The 10,251-nt window shown below is 42.5% G+C and overlaps 1 protein-coding gene across 2 annotated transcripts; it reads left to right on the top strand.

The window, feature by feature from the left end:
• The first annotated feature begins 641 nt into the window (after nucleotides 1–641).
• On the top strand, nucleotides 642–8,123 carry spsb3a (splA/ryanodine receptor domain and SOCS box containing 3a). Of its 2 annotated transcripts, none has more exons than XM_012882265.3 (7): nucleotides 642–859; nucleotides 2,955–3,167; nucleotides 3,381–3,561; nucleotides 4,866–5,053; nucleotides 5,148–5,250; nucleotides 5,344–5,469; nucleotides 6,794–8,123. In XM_012882265.3, the coding sequence occupies exons 2-7, from the start codon at nucleotides 3,042–3,044 to the stop codon at nucleotides 7,177–7,179; spliced, it is 1,110 nt and encodes a 369-aa protein (XP_012737719.2). In that variant the 5' UTR covers nucleotides 642–859; nucleotides 2,955–3,041; the 3' UTR covers nucleotides 7,180–8,123. The 2 variants fall into 2 exon arrangements, with proteins under 2 accessions (XP_012737719.2, XP_012737718.2); XM_012882264.3 differs by having other exon boundaries at nucleotides 2,952–3,167.
• Nucleotides 8,124–10,251: the final 2,128 nt, after the last annotated feature.

The following is a 10,251-nucleotide window of genomic DNA, read 5'->3' as shown; positions in this document are numbered from 1 at the left end:
TCGGTGCCTTATATATATATATATATATATATATATATATATATATATATATATATATATATATATATATATATATATATATATAAAACATTCCTTAAGGTTGTAAACTAATGACAGGGACATTCTCCTTCAAAATTTTCTAGTTCATAGCGGAGTTCCTGGTTTTGTTGATTACCGCAAGTGGTTCAGGTCAAACCACCACTATGTTTGAATATTGATATGATTTTTAAAAATATTAATCCCTGGAAACTCTCCAATTGATGGCATGTACATGTAGTTTTCCTGACCTCCTGGATAAGTTGTTGAAGCATCTCTCCTGTGGGGCTCTCTCCATTTGTGGATAATGAGCTCTAGTAACCTTTCCAGACTGATATATGTCACTGACTTTGTTTCTAGGATTTATTTCCCTCTTTTAAGACGTATTAGCTTACTTCCTGTTGACAGACAGCGTCTCTGTATTTTATGTTTTTTTTTTCTTCGTCACAAAGGACCAAATTGGTAGGCAAGTACATTTTATAGCACTAAAAATGCTTATTGCAGTGCATTTATGGGTGCAGATTTTAAGAAACTCGTGTTTTTCGCAAATGTTTCTGTTTACTTTGGCTGCAGATGCTCTGCTGTCAGACAGTCTCCACCAGCTCAGCTGGGGGACGCGGGTCTGGACCTTCCTGTCAATTAGCTCCTCCTGCATTTGTTTACACGATCACAGTGGCAGAAAGTAGGTCATGGAACAACGAAACAAGACGAGCCACCTCCTCACTTCTTGAGCTTTAACTATTTAGCGACACCAGCTATCACAGGAGCGACATCCCCGTGGACCTGTCGGGTTTCCGTGTCGCTGGAGGCCAGAGTTTCACAGGTAACGCTGCCTTTTTTTCATGCATCGCGAGTGGATGCGCGCTAACAGCTGCTAGCCGCATCATGCTAACAGCTGCTAGCCGCATCATGCTAGCTCTTTTGCTGCACCACTAGCAAGAGCCCATGTTCTGTTTATGCTATAAATCACGACAAACAGCGATTTACGCATTTGCGCACACATAAATTGGATCAAACATCAAATTTCTAATCCCGTGACGTTATTTTGTGTTGCCATTTTTTTCAGGCTAAGCTAAACCCGAGGAGTTAGCTTGCATTAGCTGCTTTGTTAGCTAGGCTAAGTGGCTGAGGGGCTGCTAAAGAAAACATGTCACCTCTAACATTGCCTTAACAGGGATGTTTTCTTTAATTTATATGGAATAAGATAGGCTTTGCTATGTGGCTTTATGTGTTTTATCTCTGTCGCTTTATCCAGACTGTAATAATGTCCGGGTTATGCTTATTTTGGATGTCAGGACACCCGATTTAACGTAAGGATCAAATAAATAGATTTACAGTATGGATGCATTTGGCTAAAGATGCAGTGACTACAGAGAAAAATGTTTTTCTGGAAGGCATGACGACCACGATCTGCAGCACGGAACACTTTTCATGGAGTAAAACAAAATAAAAACGTAACTCCGTAATTACTCTTAATTACTCCTTTTTTATGAGCACTTTGTCTAAGAAAATGTTTGTGCTAACAGAAAATAAAATGGAAAAGTGCTTGTTTTCAGAAATTCAGTTTTTTTTATTTAGTTTTTTGTTTTGTTTTTTTAACCCGGGCGTTTTGTATGTCTTAGGGCTGCCTGCATCGGTATGGAGGTCTGAAAGTGCCACAATAAAGAAAAAAGAAAAAAGAAAAAAAATGGACGTCTCGTTATCAATAAATTACTTAAAGGTGTCCTTAATAACCCATACAAATATAGCTTAATATCTATAAGAACAAAATGAGCATATTGTAAGAAAAAAAAAATTATTTAGATTTTTCTGTCTACTCTGCCTATCACTGTCAATAAGCAGAGCTACCACTGCTTATTATTCATTACTGGGAAACTGACACTCTTTAAAGGTTACCTTCTAGTTGTCTTTTCATTATAAATGTGCGCAAAACATTGTCAATATTCTGCTAGTTTCGATAAAACACGTTTTTGCAATTGCGGTGTTTCCATTAAATAAGAAATGCGATCAAAATTATACGTTTATTCACGTGAGTCTCTCGTCCATGAGGGAGAAGCATTTGAAACTAAATTTTATCTTTTCCACTGGCGCCACTTTTGCCGAGCTTTCTCTTCTCCGCCAGCTATTTCTGTTTCAGAGTTTTTAATTTTGAACGTGAGTTTTGCCACGGCTTGTGGAACCCCGCTTCCTTCATGGCCTCTTCAAAATCTTGGTGAATGCTCACATTTCTTTGCTGTTTTTAATCTAGCATGTTGGTAATACCCCTGTCACGAGCTGAATGTAATAAATATGCCGTCTTCTCATGAATCCAAACGTGTACGTGCCATCATCCTGCTACTACTTCCTGTTATCTTCTTCATCTATTTTAACACTAGCAGCATCCGGTTGTTGATCACATGACTCGAAAAAAAAAAAAACAGTTTTTATTGCAGTTTTGGTAAATGTACCAATTTCGATATGGCTGAAAACCACTTCAACCTAGTGCAAAAACCTTTTTACGGAGAGTTTTCCATATTGCCGTGTTTCCATTAAACAAATTTGTTTTCGTAATTACAATTTGGGCAATTTTTTTTTGGTCAGTGGAAAAGCGATAACTGACTGTCTAAATTTCAATTTCATAGAAGACTGGAACGCAGGAGATAAACAAGTAGTTGACAAGTAGCAGTAAAGTGGTGAAATCATATCCAAGTGCATTACAGCATCGGAACAAACCAACAAATAAAACAGTGAAATAACTTTAAAGTGTTTTAAAATAAAATGGCTTCATGTGTTCACCGATGAGTTGTTCACATATATATGGCCTAATTGGCTCCCAGATGTGCCCACATCCCTCACATAGATTATAGAGCAGGGCGTGTTTAGTGTGAAAACCTCAGCGAAGTTTATCTGACGCGCGCTGGTTTGTTTCCCCTCAGCAGCCAGACTAATGCCGCTCCTCAAACATCTGGACTGAACCGGGATCGAGTGGCCGAACTCTTCTGCCGGCGGGGACCGCTCGCTTAACCATGTCGAGGCGCAGCAGGAACAGCCGAGCGTGGCGCTACGTCTGGGGCGGGATCCGGAGGGATGCCGACGCCCGGGCCCTGGTGCTGGCCTCCGAAGCTGAGCAGTGGCGCTACGACCGGCTGGAGGTAACCATGTCTGATCATACGCATTAAAAACAGCTGATTCGGATTTTGATTATCCATGCGATTTAAAGCCGAATCTGCCTAAAGCAAAAAAAAAACAAAACACTTGCTTAAATGAGTTTACTTCCTCCATCAGTTAAGCCCTGTCGTGTTGACCTATTAAAATGAGACAAGGCACGGTTCTCCTACTGAATGCCATGAAATCTCTCTCTAAAGTACAGCGATTCTGACTCGGAGGCGGACTACTCGGCGGTGATGGTTCCTCCGGTTCCCAGCGCTGTTCCCGTCACAGGAGAGTCGTACTGCGGCTGCGATTCCCAGGCGGATACCAGCTACAACCCTCGGCTGCGAGGATTTCACCAAGTCAAAGACTGCCACTGTGGAGAGGACGACCAAGGTGGGAAACAGCTGCAGCGCTTCACTACCGACCCCCGGACAGCTCCGATTTCTAAAGGATGGTAGCAACAGGTTTACACTTGGGCTGCACAATTAATCGCATTTGCAATATAATCGCAATTTTTAAAAAAACAATTTCCAAATCGCAGGTCTGCAATTTTTGGCTATGTTACAATTAGTGAATCAGACGCGTCCTTTAGGTGTCAGTAATATGTTTAAAGTGGGTTCGCCTCCACATGGAAGGGAAGACGGTTGCAAATTTTATTATTTCTTTTAGAGTTTATATAATCAATACTGTTTTACCAGAAACTTTCAGGAATCTCACCATAGCAGTAAGCACTGGTCAATCAGTTTAATACATAGACTTGCTTGTTGGTTGCTCTTTATGTTCAACAAGGATCGATGTCCAAATTAATTAAAAACTGTTCTCTTGAAGAATTAATAAAAACATTAAAAGTTCTTGTTTTAAATAGTCTTGGTTTACAAACGTCTTTATCTAGAAGCCATTTTTGTTGCTTGTGGTTAATGCAGAGAAAAGTCAAAATCAAATCGGAATTTTGGTTGAAATATATCGTAGGCAGAATGAAATCACTTCTGCCCAGCGGATCTTTTAGCACCTGATCTGCACAACGATGAAACAGATTGATTTGTTGTTTATATATGTATAAAATGACATGATAAATTGAACTGAAAAGAAATAATCACATTAAATCGCAAAATTAAGATAAAAAAAAAAAATCGCAATTAGATTATTTTCCAATATTGTTCAGCCCTCGTTTCCACACAGTCTTGGAAAGTCTGGAGCTTGCTTCTGCGTATATTCTGGGATGCTCGAATCTTTATTTAACAAGATTAACTTTATTAAGATAAGATAAGATAGGCTTTATTGATCTCACGTTGGAGAAATTCACATGTCACATTGGCTCAGTAATCAAAAATCAGAAGAAGGTGCCAAAAGTAGGAGAAGGTGCATCAGGTATATACAGTGTGTCCTCGTTTATACAGTGGACCAAAAAGAAGTAGATAAGAATAAAAATACAAAATAGAAATAAGGCAGAGGATGTTTTATGTACATTCACATTATATCTTGAAATAGAGATAATCTGAGTTAATCCAGAGTCCAGAAAGCAGTGTCTGCTACTGACGTTATGGTTGATGTTTTTTACACAAATGATCAGAAATTTGATTCTAAAAAAACATTAAATATCAAGATGTGCAGGGAAAGCCTTTTTAGCTGCATAATTCCAGCCACCGGCGTTTCATTTCTAGTTTGATGTGCCGTCAATGCGACCTGTGACGTTTCAGATTTCGACTGGGTCTGGGACGCCGGCAGCCGCTCCACCGCAACGTCGCTGAGCTGCGACAACCGCAAAGTGAGCTTCCACTCGGACTACAGCTGCGGCACGGCGGCCGTGCGCGGCTCCAGGGAGCTGGCGGACGGGCAGCACTTCTGGGAGATCAAGATGACGTCTCCGGTGTACGGGACAGACATGGTGGGCCCTCCGGCGTTCGCTGTCGGCCTTGACAGTACGAGGAACGTTGAGCAGAAGCCCGTTTTGTGCTGACATGGTGGTTTTCCCCCAACAGATGGTCGGTATCGGAACGTCCGACGTCAACCTGGACAAATACAGGCAGACGTTCTGCAGCCTGCTGGGGAAGGACGCAGACAGCTGGGGTCTTTCTTACACCGGTAAGGTCAGGCTCGCCCTCACGCAGCATTCCCCTCCCCCCGCGTCAGACATTGCTGCCTTGGTGTGACGGCCGGGACGCTGTGTCTTTCCAGGCCTGCTGCATCACAAAGGAGACAAGCTGAAGTTCTCCTCCCGTTTCGGGCAAGGCTCCATCATCGGCGTTCATCTGGACACGTGGCACGGCACGCTGACGTTCTTCAAGAATCGAAAGTGTATAGGTCAGTAAGGCTCGCCTTAAGCAGTGGGTCAGGTGGAACCAGATGTCTGGATATGAAGCCCGTATTTACGCTAGGGTATATCGGCATTAATGTTGGTACATACAAAACTGGGCCGGCATTAATGACTGATGCTTATTCATATTTCTGATGGGGGGAGGGGCTTGTGGTATTTATTTGTCATGTGATAGTGATGCAGTGCAGGATGATGAGACAGGAGTGCGTTAATCATAGAAATATCGCTAAGAGGACCGTGTTAAAGGCATACTATGCAACATTTTTCAGTTAATTAATGTGTTCCATATCGTTTTGGATGATTAAATGAGTCATTTCAGGTCGAACAAAGGTTTTCTCGGCCGCCCTGGTGGTCTGTGGGGGAAATACCGCACTTGCAATTGCAAGAGCTCTCGGCCCGCATTCACAGGCTCAGAAGTCTCGTGCAAGACCGCGAGAGTCGGTCTTGCTTTACGGCGAGAACTCCATGTGTTTTTGCCCTGCCATTCACTATATGCACGCGCAAAAGCAACAACAAAGAACCGCGTGTTAACGTCAAATGAACATGCAAGCATATCGAGTTTTTTTTTTTTTTAATTATTATTATTTTATTTTTATTTTTTTTTGAATGTTGGCGAGGCGGTAGCGTGCCACGCTACCGCGGCGGCCGCCTCGCCAAGATAGCGCTGCGGGAAGCTTGATGTTCATACTTTCACTGTGTTAGTCATTGTTTGTACTGCCGTTTTTCCACTTTTCGTTGCGTTCGCCTGTCTGCTAAGCTCAAAACAACCGCGCCTGGTTTGATGGAGAAACCAGAACAGCTGAGCATCTTTACAACAGTGCACTTTTACTTTCGCCCTCTGGGGGGAGCCTCGCTGGAAAATCAACCCCGGTTGCATAGTATACCTTTAACTCTGGAGGAGCTGCAGAAATCCAAAGCTTACAGGGTTAAATCTGTGAGGAGGATCAATATTAGCCGTGGACTCTAAAAAAAAAAATCGGAATTTTATGGACCAGTGGCTTGATGAACGCTGGAGCAAAGCCCCCTTTGTGGTTCGCCACCAGCAATGTAGGGCACACAGCAGGAGAACGGCCCCTTAACATGCGGCGTTTGAAATGGCCTAGTCAAAGTCCACACATGAGAAGCTGTAGCAACACCTAGAAGCTGATGTTCAGAGATGCTCTCCATCCAATCCCAGAGTTGCTGGCAAAAAATGTCACTTTTAGGGGTTTGAATACTTACGCCTGGTGCTGCATGCCACTGTAAGCTGAACTTGGACCGTTTTCGTGTTCCCCTAAACCCGATCTGTCCGTCTGTGTGTTTTTAACGCAGGCGTCGCAGCCACGGAGCTGCACAACAAGAGGTTCTATCCGATGGCCTGCTCCACCGCGGCCAAGAGCAGCATGAAGGTCATCCGGTCGTGCTCCACGCCCACCTCGCTGCTGTACCTGTGCTGCGCCCGCCTCCGCCGCCTGCTGCCGGACTGCATGGACACGCTGGACGTGCTGCCCCTGCCGCCGGGCCTGCGTCAGCTCCTGCACAACAAGCTGGGCTGGGTGCTCAGTCTGAACGGCGCCAGCGCGGAGGACGCCGCCGACGGGGCCGAGCGCCCGTCGCCAGGAGCGCCGCCGGCCGGACCGCCGTTCTCGGAGAGCGACTCGGAGGGCTGCGCGTCGGACCCCGAGGCGTGTCAGAGGAAGAGGTGCCGCTGGACGTGACTGGGAAGACGGCGGGGTCGGTCGAGCAGAGGGAGCCGCCAATCTTTACTGTGATCTTTTTTCCCCTCTCATGTCGGCGTCCCCAGGTTCACCTGTACAAACACACGATCACAGCGCTGGCCGGCCTTCATACGTGGGAATCGGTGCGCTGCTGGAAGGTGTAATGCACAGCGGCACTCTGACGGTCACGTAAGGCCCAGTGTTGGTGGTCCATCATTCTGGTTATCTGCAAAAAAAACAAAAAAAAAAGAGCAAAACATCTGTTCTGTGGTGTTTTTAATCTAAATGTTATCACCGGGCTACGGAGGCGGTTCCATTGCTTCTGATCGTTTTATCCGGCGTTAAAAAAAAAAAAAAAAAGGAGCGGACGTTCTGCAGGGACCTTCACACGAGTTAAAGTGACGCCATTTTTAACCCTTAGAAGTGAAAACAACGGGGGAGCACTTTGCCTCTTATACTCCTCGACTAACAAAAAAAAAACATGTTTTTGTCTTTCTGGAAACGATGGTGATTAGCTGCGCTGAAGGCTTCAGTTCCTCGTACCGTGGCTGCGTTTATACCTCCATCTGTAGTCTGCGGCTCCCCCGGCGTCTGCGTCAAACACATTTATGCACATTATTTATGTTGTAGGTTTTAAAGCGTGAGTTTCTATGCCAATGGATTCAACATTAAGCCTTTTGTAAAGTGTTTATGCAAAGAGGTTTTTTTGTTTTTTTGTTTGTTGCTCCCCTTCAGGAAAGGTTCGTCTCTCGATCGTAAGCCCTGACACTTTCCTGACTTTATTTTTTCTTTTTTTTACCATTTTTATCCCAGTAATTACTTTTGTCTAATTATTGCTGTACAGTTTCATGTCTGTAAATAAACTCAGAAAATTGTGCTCTCTCCTCCATTTAGGTAACGTTTTCTCTGCTCCTCTCACTAATAAACCCACGTAGTCGTAGTAATTTTTTGTGTCTGTGTTTTATTTGATAAGCAGCTCATTGGATGCAAAGCAGGGTTTAGGTCCGGGGGCGGCGAGGGCCACCGCAGGAGTCGATTCGGATCATTAATCCGCTGAAAGACCAAATTACATGTTATCGTTTCTGTTGGAGAAATATGAATGTAATCATTTTATTTTTATGAAGTTACAGCATTTGGTTTGATTTAAGAGTTTGCTTTCAGGAAGGTTCTGTTGTTTTTAACCTTAGTCAGGGAGAACAAATGGTCCTCCTAGATAAGGAATGCCTTGCCTTATCCAGCTGTGAATGAAGCTGGTGACTGATCACCATCCGCAATAAAACTTGCTCGCTTCTTTGTTTTTAACCCCCATGTTGTAAATTCCTGAATCCTGACCCTTTTTTGATGTATGACAAATAATAAAGGCAAAACGACAGATGGCCCAGCGCATACGATCCCAAACTGTCAGGGAGTAAAAGTTCTCCGTCTAGGTTTATCCTCTGTCCTCTTCTATAGAACTAGGGCTGAACAATTAATCGCATTTTCAATATAATCACGATTTAAAAAAAACGCAATTTCCAAATCGCAGAGGTCAGCAATTTTTGGCTATGTAACAATTAGTGAATTAGACACGTCCATTAGATGTTGGTAAAATGTTTAAAGTGGGTTTGCCTCCACATGGAAGGGAAGACAGTTGCAGCAGTGAGATAATCTAATTGTATTACTTGTTTTAGAGTTTATATAATCATACATAGCATTAAGTACAGGTCAATCAGTTTAATACATAGACTTGCTTGTTGGTTCCACTTTATGTTCAACAAGGATTGATGTCCAAATCAACTAAAAGCTGTTCTCTTGAATAATATTCTGATTAATAGAAACATTAAAAGTTCTTGTTTTAAATAGTCCTTGTTTACAAACGTCTTTATTTAGACGCCATTTTTGTTGCATGTGGTTAACACAGAGAAAAGTCAAAATTGCAATTTTGGTTTAAATATATTGTAGGCAGAACGCAATTATTTCTGCTCTGAGTTTAGATGCTGCGGGTCTTTTAGCAACTAATCTGCACAGTGAGGAAACAAAATGATTTGTTGTTTGTATATGTTTAAAAAGACATGATAAATTAAACAGGGGGGGGGGGGGGGAATCGCATTAAATTGCAATATTAAGAAAAAAAAAAAATCGCAATTAGATTATTTTCCAAAATCGTTCAGCCCTATATAGAACAGTCTAAACTTGTGCGGTTTTCGTTCTAGGATAAAAGGGGTTATCTTTAATAACTAACAGTTTCAATGGTAAGGCCGTCAGATTTGTATTTCAAATTTAGTTTTACAGAGTATGACATGATCCCTCAGAGCCTCTGCTTTGCTTCAGCGTGGGGTAAGAGAGCTACTTCTGCAATTATGCAGCCCTCTTTTTCCACCTGGAGATAAAAATTGAATTAAGGTCACTAGTGCCACAGAATCCTGTGGTTTAAATCTAGCTGGCATCTAAAGTTTAGAATAAAAAGCATGATGACCCAGAGGTGTGGAGATGTTTGTGTTCGCCTCCATGACCATGGTCCCGGCCATGTTTGAGCAGGAGAACCTCCTCCAGCCTCCTTTATCACGCTTCCAGCTGTGTTGTGGCTCTGACTTTTTTGGGAATTTTGAACCGAGAATCTTAACTTGAAGTGAAATCAGCTCCTCCACAACATCCTTTAAACCCCTTTTCCTGCATCATGCAGGGTTCCTACAGCATAAGGCAAGTTAAATTCAAGACTTTTTAATGCCACTTGATATAAAAAGTTAAGACCAACTTCAAGATAAACTTGGTTGCGACAACTTCACCCAAATGTTTATTTTAACATAAACCATTACTTTCTGGCCCAGTAGACATGTTTAAATTTTTGAAAAAACATTCCATATAGGAAGAAAGCTAAAAAAAAAAACAAATTACATATATATTTTTTTAACTACTCAACTGAATTCACAAACTTTGTTTTGTTCCCTACTAAAATAAACTATAAAATGAGTTTTAAAAACCACAACATAACCAGTGCCAACTCTTTTTGGCAGCTATGGTCCGGCAACAGTTTTTATTGGTTCCGCTATCGGAACATTGAGAAGTTCGGTAAATTTAAAAAATTATAATTGT

The sequence above is a fragment of the Fundulus heteroclitus genome, unplaced genomic scaffold, assembly GCF_011125445.2.
Source record: "Fundulus heteroclitus isolate FHET01 unplaced genomic scaffold, MU-UCD_Fhet_4.1 scaffold_48, whole genome shotgun sequence".
Classification (NCBI taxonomy): Eukaryota; Metazoa; Chordata; class Actinopteri; order Cyprinodontiformes; family Fundulidae; genus Fundulus; species Fundulus heteroclitus.
Note: the sequence above shows the minus strand (reverse complement) of the source record. Positions and strands in the feature narration are given on the sequence as shown.

Excerpts from the sequence above, each read along its gene's own strand:
- spsb3a (XM_012882265.3), top strand. The coding sequence starts at position 3,042 with ATGTCGAGGCGCAGCAGGAACAGCCGAGCGTGGCGCTACGTCTGGGGC. Across the intron at positions 5,251-5,343 it reads CTGGGGTCTTTCTTACACCG|GCCTGCTGCATCACAAAGGA; the intron begins GTAAGGTCAGGC and ends GTGTCTTTCCAG. Across the intron at positions 5,470-6,793 it reads CAAGAATCGAAAGTGTATAG|GCGTCGCAGCCACGGAGCTG; the intron begins GTCAGTAAGGCT and ends TTTTTAACGCAG.